Source organism: Protomyctophum parallelum (genome assembly GCF_964188405.1).
Source record: "Protomyctophum parallelum genome assembly, chromosome: 17".
Taxonomy (NCBI): domain Eukaryota; kingdom Metazoa; phylum Chordata; class Actinopteri; order Myctophiformes; family Myctophidae; genus Protomyctophum; species Protomyctophum parallelum.
The window spans coordinates 46652316-46677965 of record NC_139719.1 but is presented as its reverse complement, the minus strand read 5'-3'; the positions used below and the strand labels follow the sequence as shown (position 1 = coordinate 46677965).

The 25650-nt window shown below is 49.4% G+C and overlaps 2 protein-coding genes across 2 annotated transcripts in view; both read right to left on the bottom strand.

Annotated features, from left to right (window-relative positions):
* Nucleotides 1–25650, bottom strand: part of LOC310874815 (GTPase IMAP family member 8-like) — a gene marked incomplete at both ends in the record, with an annotated part of 389544 nt that overhangs the window by 130752 nt on the left and 233142 nt on the right. The gene's annotated exons all lie outside the window — the stretch shown is intronic.
* The window catches only part of afap1l2 (actin filament associated protein 1-like 2), a gene marked incomplete at its 5' end in the record, with an annotated part of 59806 nt that continues 41227 nt past the window's right edge, over nt 7072–25650 (bottom strand). Inside the window, 8 exons of the mRNA XM_083786767.1 lie at nt 7072–7398; nt 7857–8018; nt 9479–9669; nt 10586–10759; nt 12375–12663; nt 16228–16322; nt 17532–18018; nt 19046–19160. Of these exons, the coding sequence (XP_083642893.1) occupies nt 7372–7398; nt 7857–8018; nt 9479–9669; nt 10586–10759; nt 12375–12663; nt 16228–16322; nt 17532–18018; nt 19046–19160 (1540 nt within the window). The 3' untranslated portion in view covers nt 7072–7371. The remainder of the gene's footprint in view (nt 7399–7856; nt 8019–9478; nt 9670–10585; nt 10760–12374; nt 12664–16227; nt 16323–17531; nt 18019–19045; nt 19161–25650) is intronic.

Sequence of the window (25650 nt, the reverse complement as noted above, 5' to 3'; positions counted from 1 at the left end):
AGTGGTTCTCACAGGGTTAAAACCTCATGTTTCTATATCAGTGGTTCTCACAGGGTTAAACCCTATGTTTCTATATCAGTGGTGCTCACAGGGTTAAACCCTATGTTTCTATGTCAGTGGTGCTCACAGGGTTAAACCCTATGTTTCTATGTCAGTGGTGCTCACAGGGTTAAACCCTATGTTTCTATGTCAGTGGTGCTCACAGGGTTAAACCCTATGTTTCTATGTCAGTGGTGCTCACAGGGTTAAACCCTATGTTTCTATATCAGTGGTGCTCACAGGGTTAAACCCTATGTTTCTATGTCAGTGGTGCTCACAGGGTTAAACCCTATGTTTCTATGTCATTGGTGCTCACAGGGTTAAACCCTATGTTTCTATGGCAGTGGTGCTCACAGGGTTAAACCCTATGTTTCTATATCAGTGGTGCTCACAGGGTTAAACCCTATGTTTCTATGTCAGTGGTGCTCACAGGGTTAAACCCTATGTTTCTATGTCAGTGGTGCTCAAACATTTTCATGTCAAGGACCCCAGAATGATCTGCATTTGGCTGCGGACCCCCATCTGAAAATATGTTGCTCCAGGGACCCCCCCAGAACTTATAGGTCAACTTTATTTTTTTTCAACCAAGGTTCATGTTTTAGGTTGTTATTAGAGAAACTAAAAGGTGAGTGTTAATTTTCTTTCATTTGCTGCTTTCTTTCGTTTTAGGGATTTTAGCTCTTTTTGACAGGGGGGCGGGGGCATTCGAGCATGGGGCTAAATATGTATTTTTTTACAAAATATTATGGCGATTTATTTTTTTATTATTTACTATAGTCCTAATAAACCCCAATAAATTACATCTGGCCACAAAAGATCACAGGATCTATTGAATGTGACAAACTGACATATTGAGCCTATACACACAGTATAAGCCTTCCCCCAGTAGGCTACCTTGACATTCAGTAGATCCTGTTATCTTCTGTGGCCAGATGTAATTTCCTGGGGTTTATTAGGACTATAGTAAATAATAAATAAATAAATCACCATCAAATTGGGTAAAAAAAATACATATTTAGCCCCATGCTCGAATGCCCCCGCCCCCCTGTCAAAAAGAGCTAAAATCCCTAAAACGAAAGAAAGCAGCAAATGAAAGAAAATTAACACTCACCTTTTAGTTTCTCTAATAACAACCTAAAACATGAACCTCGGTTCCGCAGCTCGCTTGGTCTTCAACCAGCCAAAATTCTCACATGTCTCCCCCCTGCTCCGCTCCCTCCACTGGCTCCCGGTCGCTGCCCGCACAGAATACAAAACTCTGATGCTGGCATTCAAAGCAACCAAAGGTATGGCTCCCCCATATCTTGCAAGTATGATCGAACCCTACAAACCCTCCCGCGCACTCAGATCAGCCAACGCAGGGAAGCTGGAGGTACCCTCACTAAAAACACCTGGACAACGCTCCACACGTCCCAAACTCTTCTGCAGCATCACTCCCAATCTTCTGCCGTAGTCTGAAAACCCACCTTTTCAGACTCCATCATGGCCCGTAGCACTTACCCCACCCCCTTAGATAGCATTTCTGTAGACTTAGGGCCGATTCATACTCCTATTTTAGAGCCGAATAAAAGTCGGTTCGGCGCTGTAGAGCCTACAATTTGACGTCATTTGAGGTTCGGGGGGGCGGGTACCGTTCTAAAGTCGGCTCTTCGGTGCTACTGAAAATTTCTGACGAGCCAAAATCATTTCGGCACTACAGTGCCGAAATAGCGGTAAAATAGGAGTATGAATCGGCCCTTAGATAGCATTTGATACAGACTTATAGCATGTTATGTAGACAGCACTATAATTGCATTGTATATAGTCATAGCACGTCATAGTACATATGTATAGCATAGTAGTATATATGTATAGTTTATATGTATAGTTTCATTGTATAGATATTCCACTGTTACTTTCTTAGCTTACGCATGTTTCATGATAAATGCTTTTTATGTGATGTATTCCCATGCTTTTTTGTTCTTGCTTAATGTAAATCGCTCTGGATTAAGAGCGTCTGCTAAATGCCTAAATTGTAAATTGTAACATGGAGTCCACCGTACGGTGTTCGCTTCCTGTCCTCATTTAATAGTCCTTGGCGACCGACAGAGGCAAGAGAGACTTTTTATTTTGTTTTTCTTGTCGCGTGATCCAATCGTGTGACGTGCCACAAAGTAGCCGTGGAAAACCTTGCATGTCTCGTAAGTTATCAAACTCACCGTACCGTCTGAATAAAACAATAAGTTATCAAACTCACCGTACCGTCTGAATAAAACAATAAGTTATCAAACTCACCGTACCATCTGAATAAAACAATAAGTTATCAAACTCACCGTACCGTCTGAATAAAACAATAAGTTATCAAACTCACTGTACCATCTGAATAAAACAATAAGTTATCAAACTCACCGTACCATCTGAATAAAACAATAAGTTATCAAACTCACCGTACCGTCTGAATAAAACAATAAGTTATCAAACTCACTGTACCATCTGAATAAAACAATAAGTTATCAAACTCACCGTACCATCTGAATAAAACAATAAGTTATCAAACTCACCGTACCGTCTGAATAAAACAATAAGTTATCAAACTCACTGTACCATCTGAATAAAACAATAAGTTATCAAACTCACCGTACCATCTGAATAAAACAATAAGTTATCAAACTCACCGTACCGTCTGAATAAAACAATAAGTTATCAAACTCACCGTACCATCTGAATAAAACAATAAGTTATCAAACTCACCGTACCGTCTGAATAAAACAATAAGTTATCAAACTCACCGTACCGTCTGAATAAAACAATAAGTTATCAAACTCACCGTACCGTCTGAATAAAACAATAAGTTATCAAACTCACCGTACCATCTGAATAAAACAATAAGTTATCAAACTCACCGTACCGTCTGAATAAAACAATAAGTTATCAAACTCACTGTACCATCTGAATAAAACAATAAGTTATCAAACTCACCGTACCATCTGAATAAAACAATAAGTTATCAAACTCACCGTACCGTCTGAATAAAACAATAAGTTATCAAACTCACCGTACCATCTGAATAAAACAATAAGTTATCAAACTCACCGTACCGTCTGAATAAAACAATAAGTTATCAAACTCACCGTACCATCTGAATAAAACAATAAGTTATCAAACTCACCGTACCATCTGAATAAAACAATAAGTTATCAAACTCACCGTACCGTCTGAATAAAACAATAAGTTATCAAACTCACCGTACCGTCTGAATAAAACAATAAGTTATCAAACTCACCGTACCGTCTGAATAAAACAATACGTTATCAAACTCACCGTACCGTCTCAATAAAACAATAACAAATGTAATACCACACAACGAGCACATTACGGTAAGAACACTGTAATGTAATATCACACAACGACCACATTACGGTAAGAACAGTGCTGGTCCCAAACTCTCCTTTAAAGGGTGGCACATATTACATCTTTATTTATTTTTTTACAAGTATTCAAATGCATACAAATCTTTTGGAAATGGCTGATCTACACGCTGACAGTGTGTGTGTGTGTGTGTGTGTGTGAGAGAGAGACACATTGTGAGCTTGTAGATCTGCTATTTTCAAACGGCCGAAATGTATAAAAGGCTGAAGTGGTTAATGTATGTGCTGTAATGATAATAATAATAATAATGATGATAACAACAATAGCAATCTACTAAGTAGCTCTTTAAGGCCATCAGCGCCTATACCCTAGATGGGATTGGCAAAACGGTCTTTCTGTGTGGAGTTTACATGTTCTCCCCGTGTCCCCTAGGGTAGGTACCCTCACATGTTCTCCCCGTGTCCCCTAGGGTAGGTACCCTCACATGTTCTCCCCGTGTCCCCTAGGGTAGGTACCCTCACATGTTCTCCCCGTGTCCCCTAGGGTAGGTACCCTCACATGTTCTCCCCGTGTCCCCTAGGGTAAGTACCCTCACATGTTCTCCCCGTGTCCCCTAGGGTAAGTACCCTCACATGTTCTCCCCGTGTCCCCTAGGGTAGGTACCCTCACATGTTCTCCCCTAGGGTAAGTACCCTTACATGTTCTCCCTGTGTCCCCTAGGGTATGTACCCTCACATGTTCTCCCCTAGGGTAGGTACCCTCACATGTTCTCCCCGTGTCCCCTCACATGTTCTCCCCTAGGGTAGGTACCCTCACATGTTCTCCCTGTGTCCCCTAGGGTAGGTACCCTCACATGTTCTCCCTGTGTCCCCTAGGGTAGGTACCCTCACATGTTCTCCCCTAGGGAAGGTACCCTCACATGTTCTCCCCTAGGGTAGGTACCCTCACATGTTCTCCCCGTGTCCCCTCACATGTTCTCCCCTAGGGTAGGTACCCTCACATGTTCTCCCCGTGCCCCCTAGGTTAGGTACCCTCACATGTTCTCCCCGTGTCCCCTAGGGTAGGTACCCTCACATGTTCTCCCTGTGTCCCCTAGGGTAGGTACCCTCACATGTTCTCCCCGTGTCCCCTAGGGTAGGTACCCTCACATGTTCTCCCCGTGTCCCCTAGGGTAGGTACCCTCACATGTTCTCCCCGTGTCCCCTAGGGTAGGTACCCTCACATGTTCTCCCCGTGCCCCCTAGGGTAGGTACCCTCACATGTTCTCCCCGTGTCCCCTAGGGTAGGTACCCTCACATGTTCTCCCCGTGTCCCCTAGGGTAGGTACCCTCACATGTTCTCCCCTAGGGTAGGTACCCTCACATGTTCTCCCCGTGCCCCCTAGGGTAGGTACCCTCACATGTTCTCCCCGTGTCCCCTAGGGTAGGTACCCTCACATGTTCTCCCCTTGTCCCCTAGGGTAGGTACCCTCACATGTTCTCCCCGTGTCCCCTAGGGTAGGTACCCTCACATGTTCTCCCCGTGTCCCCTAGGGTAGGTACCCTCACATGTTCTCCCCTTGTCCCCTAGGGTAGGTACCCTCACATGTTCTCCCTGTGTCCCCTAGGGTAGGTACCCTCACATGTTCTCCCCGTGTCCCCTAGGGTAGGTACCCTCACATGTTCTCCCCGTGTCCCCTAGGGTAGGTACCCTCACATGTTCTCCCCGTGCCCCCTAGGGTACGTACCCTCACATGTTCTCCCCGTGTCCCCTAGGGTAGGTACCCTCACATGTTCTCCCCGTGTCCCCTAGGGTAGGTACCCTCACATGTTCTCCCCTAGGGTAGGTACCCTCACATGTTCTCCCCGTGTCCCCTAGGGTAGATACCCTCACATGTTCTCCCCGTGCCCCCTAGGGTAGGTACCCTCACATGTTCTCCCCGTGTCCCCTAGGGTAGGTACCCTCACATGTTCTCCCCGTGTCCCCTAGGGTAGGTACCCTCACATGTTCTCCCCTAGGGTAAGTACCCTCACATGTAGTTAGCATGCTGGTACTGCCCCAGGGGCCACCCGTCCAGGCCCACTCTACGGAGCTAGCGATGCGATACAAACTCACAAATGATTTACGATCGACGGGTGCGCGACGGCTCACCGTGGACAGCTCTCTAACCTTTGAAACTCGGGTCATAATGGAGGCTCAACGGAGCTGGATTTAGGAATCACATCGCTGCTGGTGAAGGAGGAGGGCTCTAACTAGCCGGGGCAATGCTAAAAAGGTAAACAGACGGACGGCACGTTTATATATGGATTAAACTGTTGTCTACGCTTATAAGCGTAGCTGGCATAGATAGGTCCTGATAGCCTAGCTACGTTTATAAGCGTAGCGGGCATAGATAGGTCCTGATAGCCTAGCTACGTTTATAAGCGTAGCTAGCATAGATAGGTCCCAATAGCCTAGCTACATTTAAAAGCGTAGCTAGCATAGATAGGTCCTGATAGCCTAGCTACGTATATAAGCGTAGCTAGCATAGATAGGTCCCAATAGCCTAGCTACGTTTATAAGCGTAGCTAGCATAGATAGGTCCTGATAGCCTAGCTACCTTTATAAGCGTAGCTAGCATAGATAGGTCCTGATAGCCTAGCTACGTATATAAGCGTAGATGGCAAGAAAATAATGAATTGGCATCGGGGTGAAAGATGGGTTACGAAATCGTGGGATATAAATAAATAAAAAAATGCAACAATATCAAAGAGTTCCCTTTAGGAAAAATAACAACTGTCCAGTGGCATACAGCAGTGGTTCTCAATGTGTGGTCCAGGGACCCCCAGGGGCCCTTGGGGAGCCGGTGGGGGGTCCAGGGACCCCCAGGGGCCCTTGGGTGGCCAGGGGGGGATCCAGGGACCCCCATGGGTCCTTGGGTGGCCAGGGGGGGATCCAGGGACCCCCAGGGGCCCTTGGGGGGCCAGGGGGGGATCCAGGGACCCCCAGGGGCCCTTGGGGGGCCGGGGGGGATCCAGGGACCCCCATGGGTCCTTGGGTGGCCAGGGGGGGATCCAGGGACCCCCAGGGGCCCTTGGGGGGCCGGGGGGGATCCAGGGACCCCCATGGGTCCTTGGGTGGCCAGGGGGGGATCCAGGGACCCCCAGGGGCCCTTGGGGGGCCAGGGGGGGATCCAGGGACCCCCAGGGGCCCTTGGGGGGCCGGGGGGGATCCAGGGACCCCCATGGGTCCTTGGGTGGCCAGGGGGGGATCCAGGGACCCCCAGGGGCCCTTGGGGGGCCAGGGGGGGATCCAGGGACCCCCAGGGGCCCTTGGGGGGCCGGGGGGGATCCAGGGACCCCCATGGGTCCTTGGGTGGCCAGGGGGGGATCCAGGGACCCCCAGGGGCCCTTGGGGGGCCGGGGGGGATCCAGGGACCCCCATGGGTCCTTGGGTGGCCAGGGGGGGATCCAGGGACCCCCAGGGGCCCTTGGGGGGCCAGGGGGGGATCCAGGGACCCCCAGGGGCCCTTGGGGGGCCGGGGGGGATCCAGGGACCCCCATGGGTCCTTGGGTGGCCAGGGGGGGATCCAGGGACCCCCAGGGGCCCTTGGGGGGCCGGGGGGGATCCAGGGACCCCCAGGGGCCCTTGGGGGGCCAAGGGGGGGGGGGGCAAATGTAACTCTGAGAGTGTAACACGTTCATACACTCTCAATAGATATATGAGGTCTTTGAAATAAAATAATAATTATAAAAACAAATCAATAAAAAAATAAGTTTGGCATACAGTCTCTTTCTGATTGGCTCTTGGCATTCTCAGGAAGGCTGCTGATTGGTTGGGCTGCTCCTAAACCCCGCCCCCTCCTTGTATACAAAGCAAGTCAGTTGATCGTGATGAGAGAAAAAATAACACTTTGACCTCAGGTCACATGAAGGTCAAACACTTTGACCTCAGAGGTCACATGAAGGTCAAACACTTTGACCTCAGAGGTCACATGAAGGTCAAACAGGAATCCATGGTGTTCTTCTAGGAGGTGGATTTCTTCTCCCACTCCTGAAAGAAAAGGTTTAGGATGAATATATTTATATATGAATATATTTATATATAATGAAGGTTTAGGATGAATATATTTATATATATATGAATATATTTATATATATATATATATGAATATATTTATATATACACGAATATATTTATATATATATGAATATATTTATATATATATGAATATATTTATATATATACATACACAGGTTTAGGATGAATATATTTAGGATGCTAATTATATGGTAATGAGCTCATCGTGTTATGTTAATGACATGCTAATGACCGTTACTTTCTGCAGCACGTTCCCTTTACTGGAGCTCATCATGACATGCTAATCATATGCTAATGATATGCTAATGACATGCTAATGACCTTAGCTTTCTGCAGCACGTTGCCGGTACTGGAGCTCATCATGACATGCTAATCATATGCTAATGATATGCTAATGACATGCTAATGACCTTAGCTTTCTGCAGCACGTTGCCGGTACTGGAGCTCATGACGGAGGCGGGTCTGTTCTTGAGGGCGGAGGCAGAGTTGACCGGAGAGGCGGAGTCTCCACCGGGGCTGCTGCTATTGGACGGCTGGCATGGAGGGGGCGGGGCCAGGCACGGTGCTTTAGACTGAGGATAAATCACAAAGAAACCAATTAGGTGATCAATGGACCTTTGACCTTACAGGTCAAAGGTTAAACTAGCCTCGACAACCTTACAGGCGTTTTCACCTTATAGCATAGATAGCATTAGCACAAGTATCACCATGTATTGTTCTATTGTTCTATTTCTATGTATGTGGTGTATCACCATGTGTTGTTCTATTGTTCTATCTCTATGTATGTGATGTATCACCATGTGTTGTTCTATTGTTCTATCTCTATGTATGTGATGTATCACCATGTGTTGTTCTATTGTTCTATCTCTATGTATGTGATGTATCACCATGTGTTGTTCTATTGTTCTATTTCTATGTATGTGATGTATCACCATGTGTTGTTCTATTGTTCTATCTCTATGTATGTGATGTATCACCATGTGTTGTTCTATTGTTCTATTTCTATGTATGTGATGTATCACCATGTGTTGTTCTATTGTTCTATTTCTATGTATGTGATGTATCACCATGTGTTGTTCTATTGTTCTATCTCTATGTATGTGATGTATCACCATGTGTTGTTCTATTGTTCTATTTCTATGTATGTGGTGTATCACCATGTGTTGTTCTATTGTTCTATTTCTATGTATGTGATGTATCACCATGTGTTGTTCTATTGTTCTATCTCTATGTATGTGATGTATCACCATGTGTTGTTCTATTGTTCTATTTCTATGTATGTGGTGTATCACCATGTGTTGTTCTATTGTTCTATCTCTATGTATGTGATGTATCACCATGTGTTGTTCTATTGTTCTATCTCTATGTATGTGATGTATCACCATGTGTTGTTCTATTGTTCTATCTCTATGTATGTGATGTATCACCATGTGTTGTTCTATTGTTCTGTCTCTATGTATGTGATGTAACACCATGTGTTGTTCTATTGTTCTGTTTCTATGTATGTGATGTAACACCATGTGTTGTTCTATTGTTCTATCTCTATGTATGTGATGTATCACCATGTGTTGTTCTATTGTTCTGTCTCTATGTATGTGATGTAACACCATGTGTTGTTCTATTGTTCTGTTTCTATGTATGTGATGTAACACCATGTGTTGTTCTATTGTTCTGCTTACTGTAAATCACTCTGGATTAAGAGCGTCTGATGAAATGACTACGTTGTAAATTGTAAATAAAAAATCACACCCGTGTGAACTGAGTGGTGCAACTCTCTCTCTCTCTCTCTCTCTCTCTCTCTCTCTCTCTAGTAGACAAGAGATCCAGTATAAGTGAATTTACACTTGGTTGCATGCTGAAAATAGCCGATCTACAAGCTCACACTAATAACACACTAACACTAATACATTCCAGGTGACTAAAATGTGACTCAGACTAAATTAAAACTATTCAAAAGACTATAATGACTAAAACTAGAATCAAAATGTGCTGCCAAAAACAACACTGACGCCGTGTCCAGTGGTTCACTGACCTGAGGGGGCGTGTCCAGCAGGGAGCTGTCCAATGGGGTGCCCAGGGTGAAGGGTCCCGCCTCCGCCTTCCTCAGGCTCTCCTTCACCTCCATCAGCTGTAGCTCCACCTCCACCCGCCGACGCTCCGCCTCCCGACACGCCCCCTCCTTCTGCCTCAGGGCGGCCTCCAGAGACGCCCGGAGGGCGGGGTCTGGGGGGGGGGGGGGGGGGGCAAAAAATAACTTCATTTTCTTTTTTCTTTTTGCCCCCCCCCCCCATATAATAGTGATTGTAATGCCCCTCCTCCCCTCCCCTCCCCTCCCCTCCTCTCCTCTCCTCTCCTCTCCTCTCCCCTCCCCTCCCCTCCCCTCCTCTCCTCTCCTCTCCTCTCCTCTCCCCTCCCCTCCCCTCCTCTCCCCTCCCCTCCCCTCCCCTCCCCTCCCCTCCCCCCCTCCCCTCCCCTCCCCTCCCCTCCCCTCCCCACCTGTAGAGGTGTGTATCTGCTCCCTCCCCTCCCCTCCTCTCCCCTCCCCTCCCCTCCTCCTCACCTGTAGAGGTGTGTATGTGCTCCCTCCCCTCCCCTCCCCTCCCCTCCCCTCCCCTCCCCTCCCCTCCCCACCTGTAGAGGTGTGTATCTGCTCCCCTCCCCTCCCCTCCCCCTCCCCTCCCCTCCCCTCCCCTCCCCTCCCCTCCCCTCCCCTCCCCTCCCCTCCCCACCTGTAGAGGTGTGTATGTGCTCCCTCCCCTCCCCTCCCCTCCCCTCTCCTCCCCTCCCCCTCCCCTCCCCTCCCCTCCCCTCCCCTCCCCTCCCCTCCCCTCCCCTCCCCTCCCCTCCCCTCCTCACCTGTAGAGGTGTGTATCTGCTCCCTCCTCTCCCCTCCCCTCCCCTCCCCTCTCCTCTCCTCTCCTCTCCCCTCCCCTCCCCTCCCCTCCCCTCCCCTCCCCTCCCCTCCCCTCCCCTCCCCTCCCCTCCCCTCCCCTCCCCACCTGTAGAGGTGTGTATCTGCTCCCTCCTCTCCCCTCCCCTCCCCTCCTCCTCCTCTCCTCTCCTCTCCCCCCCTCCCCCCCCCTCCCCTCCCCTCCCCTCCCCTCCCCTCCCCTCCCCTCCCCTCCCCTCCCCTCCTCACCTGTAGAGGTGTGTATCTGCTCCCTCCTCTCCCTCCTCTCTCTCTTCAGAAGGGCCAGGCTGCTCCTCAGCTGCTCTCGGTCTGCCTCCAGACGTCGTCTCTGCTCCGTGTAGAGCCTCATGTCCGCCTCGGTGCGGCTCTGCCCCAGCTTCACCTCGCCGCTCACGGGACAGCCTGTGGGGGGGTGAACACGCAACGTTCAACACGCAACGTGAACACGCAACGTGAACACGCAACGTTCAACACGCAACGTGAACATGCAACGTTCAACACGCAACGTTCAACACGCAACGTGAACACGCAACGTGAACACGCAACGTGAACACGCAACGCACACGCAACGTTCAACACGCAACGTGAACACGCAACGCACACGCAACGTTCAACACGCAACATGAACACGCAACGTTCAACACGCAACGTTCAACACGCAACATGAACACGCAACGTGAACACGCAACGTGAACACGCAACGTTCAACACGCAACGTGAACACGCAACGTTCAACACGCAACGTGAACACGCAACGTGAACACGCAACGTGAACACGCAACGTTCAACACGCAACGTCAACACGCAACGTGAACACGCAACGTTCACTGACGCCTGTCAGTCACAATGTGGGACAGACAGGGTCTCAATGTGAACACTGATGCCTGTCAGTCACAATGTGGGACAGACAGGGTCTCAATGTGAACACTGATGCCTGTCAGTCACAATGTGGGACAGACAGGGTCTCAATGTGAACACTGATGCCTGTCAGTCACAATGTGGGACAGACAGGGTCTCAATGTGAACACTGATGCCTGTCAGTCACAATGTGGGACAGACAGGGTCTCAATGTGAACACTGATGCCTGTCAGTCACAATGTGGGACAGACAGGGTCTCAATGTGAACACTGATGCCTGTCAGTCACAATGTGGGACAGACAGGGTCTCAATGTGAACACTGATGCCTGTCAGTCACAATGTGGGACAGACAGGGTCTCAATGTGAACACTGATGCCTGTCAGTCACAATGTGGGACAGACAGGGTCTCAATGTGAACACTGATGCCTGTCAGTCACAATGTGGGACAGACAGGGTCTCAATGTGAACACTGATGCCTGTCAGTCACAATGTGGGACAGACAGGGTCTCAATGTGAACACTGACGTCTGTCAGTCACAATGTGGGACAGACAGGGTCTCAGTGTGAACACTGACGTCTGTCAGTCACAATGTGGGACAGACAGGGTCTCAGTGTGAACACTGACGTCTGTCAGTCACAATGTGGGACAGACAGGCTCTCAATGTGAACACTGATGTCTGTCATGGATGCAGTTCATGTGTTTCACTGGAACACCTTGTTTGAGGCTTCGTACACACACAAAGACCAACATGCTCTGTGCTCTGCCTGTGTTTCATGGCCGCCTCAATGCTTTTCCAATGGAAAAGTCACGTGGTTTGACCAAACACTTGTGTTTGATTGCCCCCCCCCCCTCCCCCCCCACATCACACACAAGTGTTTGGTCAAACCACGTGACTTTTCCATTGGAAAAGCATTGAGGCGGCCATGAAACACATGCAGAGCACAGAGCATGTTGGTCTGATATGTGTGTATGAGGCCATGAAACACATGCAGAGCACAGAGCATGTTGGTCTGATATGTGTGTATGAGGCCATGAAACACATGCAGAGCACAGAGCATGTTGGTCTGATATGTGTGAACGAAGCCTCTGACTTTGACATGCACAGCACAGCCCAGCCCAGTACAGTCCATCCTACATGGTGAGCTGGTTCCTATCTCACCTAGGGACCGGGCCTTGGCCTTGTCCCCGCTGCTGGTGCTCCGTCCCCGGGGAGGTTGGGGGCTGTGCGGAGGGTGGTGGTGGTGGTGGTGGTGGGCCGGGCCTCCTCCCGGGGGGCTGTGGGGGTCCCTGTGGGGGTCCCTGTGGGGGTGTGCCGAGGCCTGGGGGGTCCGGGGAGACCCGGGGGGGGCGGTGGTGGTGGTGTCCCTTTGGGGGTCCGGGCCGGGGGGAGGAGTCTGGGCGGTACCGTTCACAGTGGGCGGAGTCTCAGATGGCTGCGTGGAGTCCACCTGGAGGAACAGGATCATTATTACACGACGCGAACGCAAAACACGGCAAGGATCTGCTCTCCTGGAATGTATTTTAAAGGAGAATTCCATGCTAGAAGGCTTTCTTATCTTTCTTTGTAGTTGTTACGTCCCCACCAAAGAGGTCTAGGTGTTTTTTTGTGCAAAAACTCCTTATTGTCTATTTCCCCTACCATAAGCCCTCAATGAATTGCATTGCATTGAATGGGAATTGAATGGGGCTATGGGGCGTTATGCTAATACGGGGCTATGGGGTGTTATGCTAATACGGAGCTTTTGCACAAAATAACACCTGGGCCTCTTTGGTGGGGACGTAACGACTACAAAGAAAGGTAAGAAAGCCTTCTAGTATGGATTTCTCCTTTAAGCGTTTATAACTGTATTATATTATTTAGCATTACGTGTGTTCATTTAGTTATTACTATGTACTGTTTACCCCCGAGACCCAGAGGTTTGTGTGGGATCGGGGAGGGTTGCATTGACACACTCACAGCGCTAGCATTTATTGACAAATGATGATATAATATTAATAATTCACGCCAGCATTTCCCCCCCCCCCCCCGTTCAGCTCTTAATTTGAAGAGCCTAAAAATCTAGACCGGATGTTGTGACCTTATGTTGGGTTGTGTGACGATGCCGCATCGTTCCATGCTGCTCTAACATGAGTCTGCTCTGACATGACGCAGTCTGCTCTAACATGACACAGTCTGCTCTAACATGACACAGTCTGCTCTAACATGACACAGTCTGCTCTAACATGACACAGTCTGCTCTGACATGACACAGTCTGCTCTGACATGAGTCTGCTCTAACATGACACAGTCTGCTCTGACATGACGCAGTCTGCTCTAACATGACACAGTCTGCTCTGACATGACACAGTCTGCTCTAACATGACACAGTCTGCTCTGACATGACGCAGTCTGCTCTAACATGACACAGTCTGCTCTGACATGAGTCTGCTCTAACATGACACAGTCTGCTCTGACATGACGCAGTCTGCTCTAACATGACACAGTCTGCTCTGACATGACGCAGTCTGCTCTAACATGACGCAGTCTGCTCTAACATGACGCAGTCTGCTCTAACATGACACAGTCTGCTCTGACATGACGCAGTCTGCTCTAACATGACGCAGTCTGCTCTAACATGACACAGTCTGCTCTGACATGAGTCTGCTCTAACATGACACAGTCTGCTCTAACATGACACAGTCTGCTCTAACATGACACAGTCTGCTCTGACATGAGTCTGCTCTAACATGACACAGTCTGCTCTGACATGACGCAGTCTGCTCTAACATGAGTCTGCTCTAACATGAGTCTGCTCTAACATGACACAGTCTGCTCTGACATGACGCAGTCTGCTCTAACATGACGCAGTCTGCTCTAACATGACGCAGTCTGCTCTGACATGAGTCTGCTCTGACATGACACAGTCTGCTCTAACATGAGTCTGCTCTGACATGACGCAGTCTGCTCTGACATGACGCAGTCTGCTCTAACATGACGCAGTCTGCTCTAACATGACGCAGTCTGCTCTGACATGACGCAGTCTGCTTTAACATGACGCAGTCTGCACTAACATGACGCAGTCTGCTCTGACATGACGCAGTCTGCTCTAACATGACGCAGTCTGCTTTAACATGACGCAGTCTGCTCTGACATGACGCAGTCTGCTCTAACATGACGCAGTCTGCTCTAACATGAGTCTGCTCTGACATGACGCAGTCTGCTCTAACATGACACAGTCTGCTCTAACATGACGCAGTCTGCTCTGACATGACGCAGTCTGCTCTGACATGACGCAGTCTGCTCTGACATGACACAGTCTGCTCTAACATGACGCAGTCTGCTCTGACATGACGCAGTCTGCTCTGATATGACGCAGTCTGCTCTAACATGACGCAGTCTGCTCTAACATGACGCAGTCTGCTCTGACATGACACAGTCTGCTCTAACATGACGCAGTCTGCTCTGACATGACACAGTCTGCTCTAACATGACGCAGTCTGCTCTGACATGACGCAGTCTGCTCTGACATGACGCAGTCTGCTCTAACATGACGCAGTCTGCTCTAACATGACGCAGTCTGCTCTAACATGAGTCTGCTCTAACATGACGCAGTCTGCTCTGACATGACGCAGTCTGCTCTAACATGACGCAGTCTGCTCTGACATGACGCAGTCTGCTCTGACATGACGCAGTCTGCTCTGACATGACGCAGTCTGCTCTGACATGACGCAGTCTGCTCTGACATGAGTCTGCTCTAACATGACGCAGTCTGCTCTGACATGACGCAGTCTGCTCTGACATGACGCAGTCTGCTCTGACATGAGTCTGCTCTAACATGACGCAGTCTGCTCTGACATGACGCAGTCTGCTCTAACATGACGCAGTCTGCTCTAACATGACGCAGTCTGCTCTGACATGACGCAGTCTGCTCTGACATGAGTCTGCTCTGACATGACGCAGTCTGCTCTAACATGACGCAGTCTGCTCTGACATGACGCCGTCTGCTCTGACATGACACAGTCTGCTCTGACATGACGCAGTCTGCTCTGACATGAGTCTGCTCTGACATGACGCAGTCTGCTCTAACATGACGCAGTCTGCTCTAACATGACACAGTCTGCTCTGACATGAGTCTGCTCTGACATGACGCAGTCTGCTTTAACATGACACAGTCTGCTCTGACATGACGCAGTCTGCTCTGACATGAGTCTGCTCTGACATGACGCAGTCTGCTCTGACATGACGCAGTCTGCTCTAACATGACACAGTCTGCTCTGACATGACGCAGTCTGCTCTAACATGACGCAGTCTGCTTTAACATGACGCAGTCTGCTCTAACATGACGCAGTCTGCTCTGACATGACGCAGTCTGCTCTGACATGACGCAGTCTGACATGACGCAGTCTGCTCTGACATGACGCAGTCTGCTCTGACATGACGCAGTCTGCTCTGACATGACGCAGTCTGCTCTGACATGACGCAGTCTGCTCTAACATGACACAGTCTGCTCTGACATGACGCAGTCTGCTCTAACATGACGCAGTCTGCTCTGACATGACACAGTCTGCTTTAACATGACACAGTCTGCTCTGACATGACACAGTCTGCTCTAACATGACAGTCTGCTCTGACATGACGCAGTCTGCTCTAACATGACACAGTCTGCTCTGACATGACGCAGTCTGCTCTGACATGACGCAGTCTGCTCTGACATGACGCAGTCTGCTCTAACATGACGCAGTCTGCTCTGACATGACACAGTCTGCTCTAACATGACGCAGTCTGCTCTAACATGACGCAGTCTGCTTTAACATGACACAGTCTGCTCTAACATGACGCAGTCTGCTCTAACATGACGCAGTCTGCTCTAACATGACGCAGTCTGCTCTGACATGACGCAGTCTGCTCTGACATGACGCAGTCTGCTCTGACATGACGCAGTCTGCTCTGACATGACGCAGTCTGCTCTGACATGACGCCGTCTGCTCTAACATGACGCCGTCTGCTCTAACATGACGCAGTCTGCTCTAACATGACGCAGTCTGCTCTGACATGACGCAGTCTGCTTTAACATGACGCAGTCTGCTTTAACATGACGCAGTCTGCTCTGACATGACGCAGTCTGCTCTGGGCCCGTTTCACAAAACATGGATTAGAGATTAATCGGGTTTTAAAGGACCTATAACATAAAATTCAACTTTTGTGTTTTTGGGGCTCCCATGTGTGTGTTTTCTATCCCCACAAATAACCAATTTTGAACAATCAGGCCTTCATGTCATATTATGGGTGTTTTAATGGAAATTGCTCTCAGGAACAGCTCGACTGATTTTGGCCTCATCGTGATGTCATCAATGTCACCCTACTTTGTAAAATTCCTCCTCTTCTTCAGTCTTCAGTTCCAAATTAGCATTTCCACTTTGTTTACAATGTCCACCATTGTTGATTTTCCAAGTTGGCATGGAATGGAAACAAGCCTGGTTTTATCTAGCATCAGTATTATAATGACTCAAATAATAAATAATCTGCATATCAGCGCCCCCACCACCTCAGGACATTGTGGTACTGCAGCTAAAACTGCTTTCAAAGTCCAGAAAGAAATGACAAGGCCTGGTTATATCATAGTGGTGATAGAGGCTCAAACCATTAGAAATAACTTTGAGGGACATAGACAATATGATTATTAAATATTAAAAGCAGTTTTAAAATGCATGTTATTTGCGCTTTAACAGATATCCTGCCTTAATATATCCTGGATCAGCGATTAAACCGGTTTCATGAAAGATGGTTCATCTTGCCAGATTAAGTTTGCCAGTTAAGCTGGATATGTTGAGGCTTGATTCAGTTTCATGAAAGCAATGCCACACTATAGTTACCATGGAAACTAATGCTGTGGACAGCCAGGTTTAACCTAATCCTGATGTCTTTACTGTTCATTAAGCAGTCAATCTGATCACAAACCAATGATTATTTTCCACACTTATTCAATTATTATTAAATGGTAAGTGGTAAATGGTGCATTTATATATAGCGCCTTTATCCAAGGCGCTTTACAGAGATTGTGCATTACATTCACCCATTCACACACACACATTCATACACCGATGGCAGCGGAAACCATGCAAGGCACCAACCAGCACATCGGGAGCAATTAGGGGTTCAGTGTCTTGCTCAAGGACACTTCGACAGTAACTCTGGGGGAGCCCGGGTTCGAACTGGCAACCTTACGGTTACCATCCAGGCCCTGAGCCACCGCCGCCCATTATTACCTGGCCTTACTGACGTGAAGTCAGCTTGTGGTACTTAGGGGGAGGAGGAGGAGGAGGGGGGGGGTCTTACCTCTCTCATGGGACCAGGGTGCCCCTCCTGCTCTGTGGGGGGGGAGGAGGGGGGGGGGCGGGTGGAGGAAGGAGGGGACGGGGAGGAGCTCCAGGTACAGCCTGCTGTCCCCGAGGTCCTGCCTGATGTCCACAGTGGACCAGATGACGTCCCCGACCTCCTGTTTGGCCTCTACAGAGGAGGACGTGTCCCCGAGCTCCCCCTTGGTGTCCACAGTGTCCCCGAGCTTCTCTTTGATGTCCACACTGTCCCCGAGCTTCTCTTTGATGTCCACACTGTCCCCGAGCTTCTCTTTGATGTCCACACTGTCCCCGAGCTTCTCTTTGATGTCCACAGTGTCCCCTTTGATGTCCACGGCGGAGACGATGTCCTCTTTGATGTCCACAGCGGAGGCGATGTCCTCTTTGATGTCCACAGAGGACAAGATGATGTCCCCCAGCTCATGGTCTTCACCGTCTGACTCCTCCTCCTCCTCCTCTGGATCCTGCTAGGACCACATGAATCAATCAATCAATCAACACTTTATTTATGAAGCATCATGGAGCCTGTGAGCGTCGCTCCCAGCCTGTGGAGCGTCGCTCCCAGCCTGTGGAGCGTCGCTCCCAGCCTGTGGAGCGTCGCTCCCAGCCTGTGGAGTGACGCTCCCAGCCTGTGGAGCGACGCTCCCAGCCTGTGGAGCGACCCTCCCAGCCTGTGGAGCGACCCTCCCAGCCTGTGGAGCGACGCTCCACAGGCTGCGTCGCTCCCAGCCTGTGGAGCGATGCTCCCAGCCTGTGGAGCGATGCTCCCAGCCTGTGGAGCGATGCTCCCAGCCTGTGGAGCGATGCTCCCAGCCTGTGGAGCGACGCTCCCAGCCTGTGGAGCGACCCTCCCAGCCTGTGGAGCGACGCTCCACAGGCTGCGTCGCTCCCAGCCTGTGGAGCGGCGCTCCCAGCCTGTGGAGCGATGCTCCCAGCCTGTGGAGCGTCGCTCCCAGCCTGTGGAGCGACGCTCCCAGCCTGTGGAGCGACCCTCCCAGCCTGTGGAGCGACGCTCCACAGGCTGCGTCGCTCCCAGCCTGTGGAGCGGCGCTCCCAGCCTGTGGAGCGATGCTCCCAGCCTGTGGAGCGATGCTCCCAGCCTGTGGAGCGTCGCTCCCAGCCTGTGGAGCGGTGCTCCCAGCCTGTGGAGCGTCGCTCCCAGCCTGTGGAGCGGCGCTCCCAGCCTGTGGAGCGATGCTCCCAGCCTGTGGAGCAATGCGCTCCCAGCCTGTGGAGCGATGCTCCCAGCCTGTGGAGCGACGCTCCCAGCCTGTGGAGCGACGCTCCCAGCCTGTGGAGCAATGCGCTCCCAGCCTGTGGAGCGACGCTCCCAGCCTGTGGAGCGACGCTCCCAGCCTGTGGAGCGACGCTCCCAGCCTGTGGAGCGACGCTCCCAGCCTGTTAACTCCTGAAAGATCTAACCTCAGGGTCAGAGGTCAGAGGTACCTCAGGGTCAGAGGTCAGAGGTACCTCAGGGTCAGAGGTCAGAGGTACCTCAGGGTCAGCCGCTATAGACGCCACATCGTCGTACAGCTCGTCAGCTGATTGGTGGAGAGACGGGAGGTTGTCCATGTAGGCGTTGGGCTCCGAGAACCTCCTCTGCATGAGGCTGCACGCACACACACACGCACACGCACACACACACAAAAACAAGCGTTAGAGGAGGTGTCACTAATGTTTTAATAATAAACTAAAGTGTGTAAATGTATTAAACTAATTTGGAAACACCAAACACAACCCCCCGCCCCCCCCATATGTAGTTCCAGGGACGCTCTGGTGTGGTGTCACTATAAGGAGGTCTTGGTGTGGTGTCACTATAAGGAGGTCTTGGTGTGGTCTCACTATAAGGAGGTCTTGGTGTGGTCTCACTATAAGGAGGTCTTGGTGTGGTCTCACTATAAGGAGGTCTTGGTGTGGTCTCATTATAAGGAGGTCTTGGTGTGGTCTCACTATAAGGAGGTCTTGGTGTGGTGTCACTATAAGGAGGTCTTGGTCTGGTCTCACTATAAGGAGGTCTTGGTGTGGTCTCACTATAAGGAGGTCTTGGTGTGGTCTCACTATAAGGAGGTCTTGGTGTGGTCTCACTATAAGGAGGTCTTGGTGTGGTCTCACTATAAGGAGGTCTTGGTGTGGTCTCATTATAAGGAGGTCTTGGTGTGGTCTCACTATAAGGAGGTCTTGGTGTGGTCTCACTATAAGGATGTCTTGGTGTGGTCTCACTATAAGGAGGTCTTGGTGTGGTCTCACTATAAGGAGGTCTTGGTGTGGTCTCACTATAAGGAGGTCTTGGTGTGGTCTCACTATAAGGAGGTCTTGGTGTGGTCTCACTATAAGGAGGTCTTGGTGTGGTCTCACTATAAGGAGGTCTTGGTGTGGTCTCACTATAAGGAGGTCTTGGTGTGGTCTCACTATAAGGAGGTCTTGGTGTGGTCTCACTATAAGGAGGTCTTGGTGTGGTCTCATTATAAGGAGGTCTTGGTGTGGTGTCACTATAAGGAGGTCTTGGTGTGGTCTCACTATAAGGAGGTCTTGGTGTGGTCTCACTATAAGGAGGTCTTGGTGTGGTCTCACTATAAGGAGGTCTTGGTGTGGTCTCACTATAAGGAGGTCTTGGTGTGGTGTCACTATAAGGTGGTCTTGGTGAGGAGGTCTTGGTGTGGTCTCACTATAAGGAGGTCTTGGTGTGGTCTCATTATAAGGAGGTCTTGGTGTGGTGTCACTATAAGGTGGTCTTGGTGAGGAGGTCTTGGTGTGGTCTCATTATAAGGAGGTCTTGGTGTGGTCTCATTATAAGGAGGTCTTGGTGTGGTCTCACTATAAGGAGGTCTTGCTGTGGTCTCACTATAAGGAGGTCTTGGTGTGGTCTCACTATAAGGAGGTCTTGGTGTGGTCTCATTATAAGGAGGTCTTGGTGTGGTCTCACTATAAGGAGGTCTTGGTGTGGTCTCACTATAAGGAGGTCTTGCTGTGGTCTCACTATAAGGAGGTCTTGGTGTGGTCTCACTATAAGGAGGTCTTGGTGTGGTCTCACTATAAGGAGGTCTTGGTGTGGTCTCACTATAAGGAGGTCTTGCTGTGGTCTCACTATAAGGAGGTCTTGGTGTGGTCTCACTATAAGGAGGTCTTGGTGTGGTCTCACTATAAGGAGGTCTTGGTGTGGTGTCACTATAAGGTGGTCTTGGTGAGGAGGTCTTGGTGTGGTCTCACTATAAGGAGGTCTTGGTGTGGTCTCATTATAAGGAGGTCTTGGTGTGGTGTCACTATAAGGTGGTCTTGGTGAGGAGGTCTTGGTGTGGTCTCATTATAAGGAGGTCTTGGTGTGGTCTCATTATAAGGAGGTCTTGGTGTGGTCTCACTATAAGGAGGTCTTGCTGTGGTCTCACTATAAGGAGGTCTTGGTGTGGTCTCACTATAAGGAGGTCTTGGTGTGGTCTCATTATAAGGAGGTCTTGGTGTGGTCTCACTATAAGGAGGTCTTGGTGTGGTCTCACTATAAGGAGGTCTTGCTGTGGTCTCACTATAAGGAGGTCTTGGTGTGGTCTCACTATAAGGAGGTCTTGGTGTGGTCTCACTATAAGGAGGTCTTGGTGTGGTCTCACTATAAGGAGGTCTTGGTGTGGTCTCATTATAAGGAGGTCTTGGTGTGGTGTCACTATAAGGTGGTCTTGGTGAGGAGGTCTTGGTGTGGTCTCACTATAAGGAGGTCTTGGTGTGGTCTCACTATAAGGAGGTCTTGGTGTGGTCTCATTATAAGGAGGTCTTGGTTTGGTGTCACTATAAGGTGGTCTTGGTGAGGAGGTCTTGGTGTGGTCTCATTATAAGGAGGTCTTGGTGTGGTCTCATTATAAGGAGGTCTTGGTGTGGTCTCACTATAAGGAGGTCTTGCTGTGGTCTCACTATAAGGAGGTCTTGGTGTGGTCTCACTATAAGGAGGTCTTGGTGTGGTCTCATTATAAGGAGGTCTTGGTGTGGTCTCACTATAAGGAGGTCTTGGTGTGGTCTCACTATAAGGAGGTCTTGCTGTGGTCTCACTATAAGGAGGTCTTGGTGTGGTCTCACTATAAGGAGGTCTTGGTGTGGTCTCACTATAAGGAGGTCTTGGTGTGGTCTCACTATAAGGAGGTCTTGGTGTGGTCTCACTATAAGGAGGTCTTGGTGTGGTCTCACTATAAGGAGGTCTTGGTGTGGTCTCACTATAAGGAGGTCTTGGTGTGGTCTCACTATAAGGAGGTCTTGGTGTGGTCTCACTATAAGGAGGTCTTGGTGTGGTCTCACTATAAGGAGGTCTTGGTGTGGTCTCACTATAAGGAGGTCTTGGTGTGGTCTCACTATAAGGAGGTCTTGGTGTGGTCTCACTATAAGGAGGTCTTGGTGTGGTCTCACTATAAGGAGGTCTTGGTGTGGTCTCACTATAAGGAGGTCTTGGTGTGGTGTCACTATAAGGAGGTCTTGGTGTGGTCTCATTATAAGGAGGTCTTGGTGTGGTGTCACTATAAGGAGGTCTTGGTGTGGTCTCACTATAAGGAGGTCTTGGTGTGGTCTCACTATAAGGAGGTCTTGGTGTGGTGTCACTATAAGGAGGTCTTGGTGTGGTCTCACTATAAGGAGGTCTTGGTGTGGTCTCACTATAAGGAGGTCTTGGTGTGGTGTCACTATAAGGAGGTCTTGGTGTGGTCTCACTATAAGGAGGTCTTGGTGTGGTCTCACTATAAGGAGGTCTTGGTGTGGTCTCACTATAAGGATGTCTTGGTGTGGTCTCACTATAAGGAGGTCTTGGTGTGGTCTCACTATAAGGAGGTCTTGCTGTGGTCTCACTATAAGGAGGTCTTGGTGTGGTCTCACTATAAGGAGGTCTTGGTGTGGTCTCACTATAAGGAGGTCTTGGTGTGGTGTCACTATAAGGAGGTCTTGGTGTGGTCTCACTATAAGGAGGTCTTGGTGTGGTCTCTCTATAAGGAGGTCTTGGTGTGGTCTCACTATAAGGATGTCTTGGTGTGGTCTCACTATAAGGATGTCTTGGTGTGGTGTCACTATAAGGATGTCTTGGTGTGGTCTCACTATAAGGAGGTCTTGGTGTGGTCTCATTATAAGGAGGTCTTGGTGTGGTGTCACTATAAGGAGGTCTTGGTGTGGTCTCACTATAAGGAGGTCTTGGTGTGGTGTCACTATAAGGAGGTCTTGGTGTGGTCTCACTATAAGGAGGTCTTGGTGTGGTCTCACTATAAGGAGGTCTTGGTGTGGTCTCACTATAAGGAGGTCTTGGTGTGGTCTCACTATAAGGATGTCTTGGTGTGGTCTCACTATAAGGAGGTCTTGGTGTGGTCTCACTATAAGGTGGTCTTGGTGTGGTCTCACTATAAGGATGTCTTGGTGTGGTCTCACTATAAGGAGGTCTTGGTGTGGTCTCACTATAAGGATGTCTTGGTGTGGTCTCACTATAAGGAGGTCTTGGTGTGGTCTCACTATAAGGAGGTCTTGGTGTGGTCTCACTATAAGGAGGTCTTGGTGTGGTCTCACTATAAGGAGGTCTTGGTGTGGTCTCACTATAAGGAGGTCTTGGTGTGGTGTCACTATAAGGAGGTATTGGTGTGGTCTCACTATAAGGAGGTCTTGGTGTGGTCTCACTATAAGGAGGTCTTGGTGTGGTCTCACTATAAGGATGTCTTGGTGTGGTCTCACTATAAGGAGGTCTTGGTGTGGTGTCACTATAAGGAGGTCTTGGTGTGGTCTCACTATAAGGAGGTCTTGGTGTGGTGTCACTATAAGGAGGTCTTGGTGTGGTCTCACTATAAGGAGGTCTTGCTGTGGTGTCACTATAAGGAGGTCTTGGTGTGGTCTCACTATAAGGAGGTCTTGGTGTGGTCTCACTATAAGGAGGTCTTGGTGTGGTCTCACTATAAGGATGTCTTGGTGTGGTCTCATTATAAGGATGTCTTGGTGTGGTCTCACTATAAGGAGGTCTTGGTGTGGTCTCACTATAAGGAGGTCTTGGTGTGGTCTCACTAAGGAGGTCTTGGTGTGGTCTCACTATAAGGAGGTCTTGGTGTGGTCTCACTATAAGGAGGTCTTGGTGTGGTCTCACTATAAGGAGGTCTTGGTGTGGTCTCACTATAAGGAGGTCTTGGTGTGGTCTCACTATAAGGAGGTCTTGGTGTGGTCTCACTATAAGGAGGTCTTGGTGAGGAGGTCTTGGTGTGGTCTCACTATAAGGAGGTCTTGGTGTGGTCTCTCTATAAGGAGGTCTTGGTGTGGTCTCACTATAAGGATGTCTTGGTGTGGTCTCACTATAAGGATGTCTTGGTGTGGTGTCACTATAAGGATGTCTTGGTGTGGTCTCACTATAAGGAGGTCTTGGTGTGGTCTCACTATAAGGATGTCTTGGTGTGGTCTCACTATAAGGAGGTCTTGGTGTGGTGTCACTATAAGGAGGTCTTGGTGTGGTCTCACTATAAGGAGGTCTTGGTGTGGTCTCACTATAAGGAGGTCTTGGTGTGGTCTCACTATAAGGATGTCTTGGTGTGGTCTCACTATAAGGATGTCTTGGTGTGGTGTCACTATAAGGATGTCTTGGTGTGGTCTCACTATAAGGAGGTCTTGGTGTGGTCTCATTATAAGGAGGTCTTGGTGTGGTGTCACTATAAGGAGGTCTTGGTGTGGTCTCACTATAAGGAGGTCTTGGTGTGGTGTCACTATAAGGAGGTCTTGGTGTGGTCTCACTATAAGGAGGTCTTGGTGTGGTCTCACTATAAGGAGGTCTTGGTGTGGTCTCACTATAAGGAGGTCTTGGTGTGGTCTCACTATAAGGATGTCTTGGTGTGGTCTCACTATAAGGAGGTCTTGGTGTGGTCTCACTATAAGGTGGTCTTGGTGTGGTCTCACTATAAGGATGTCTTGGTGTGGTCTCACTATAAGGAGGTCTTGGTGTGGTCTCACTATAAGGATGTCTTGGTGTGGTCTCACTATAAGGAGGTCTTGGTGTGGTCTCACTATAAGGAGGTCTTGGTGTGGTCTCACTATAAGGAGGTCTTGGTGTGGTCTCACTATAAGGAGGTCTTGGTGTGGTCTCACTATAAGGAGGTCTTGGTGTGGTCTCACTATAAGGAGGTCTTGGTGTGGTCTCACTATAAGGAGGTCTTGGTGTGGTCTCACTATAAGGAGGTCTTGGTGTGGTCTCACTATAAGGAGGTCTTGGTGTGGTCTCACTATAAGGAGGTCTTGGTGTGGTCTCACTATAAGGATGTCTTGGTGTGGTCTCACTATAAGGAGGTCTTGGTGTGGTGTCACTATAAGGAGGTCTTGGTGTGGTCTCACTATAAGGAGGTCTTGGTGTGGTGTCACTATAAGGAGGTCTTGGTGTGGTCTCACTATAAGGAGGTCTTGCTGTGGTGTCACTATAAGGAGGTCTTGGTGTGGTCTCACTATAAGGAGGTCTTGGTGTGGTCTCACTATAAGGAGGTCTTGGTGTGGTCTCACTATAAGGATGTCTTGGTGTGGTCTCATTATAAGGATGTCTTGGTGTGGTCTCACTATAAGGAGGTCTTGGTGTGGTCTCACTATAAGGAGGTCTTGGTGTGGTCTCACTAAGGAGGTCTTGGTGTGGTCTCACTATAAGGAGGTCTTGGTGTGGTCTCACTATAAGGAGGTCTTGGTGTGGTCTCACTATAAGGAGGTCTTGGTGTGGTCTCACTATAAGGAGGTCTTGGTGTGGTCTCACTATAAGGAGGTCTTGGTGTGGTCTCACTATAAGGAGGTCTTGGTGTGGTCTCACTATAAGGAGGTCTTGGTGTGGTGTCACTATAAGGAGGTCTTGGTGTGGTCTCACTATAAGGAGGTCTTGGTGTGGTGTCACTATAAGGAGGTCTTGGTGTGGTCTCACTATAAGGAGGTCTTGGTGTGGTCTCACTATAAGGAGGTCTTGGTGTGGTCTCACTATAAGGATGTCTTGGTGTGGTCTCACTATAAGGAGGTCTTGGTGTGGTCTCACTATAAGGAGGTCTTGGTGTGGTGTCACTATAAGGAGGTCTTGGTGTGGTCTCACTATAAGGAGGTCTTGGTGTGGTCTCACTATAAGGATGTCTTGGTGTGGTCTCACTATAAGG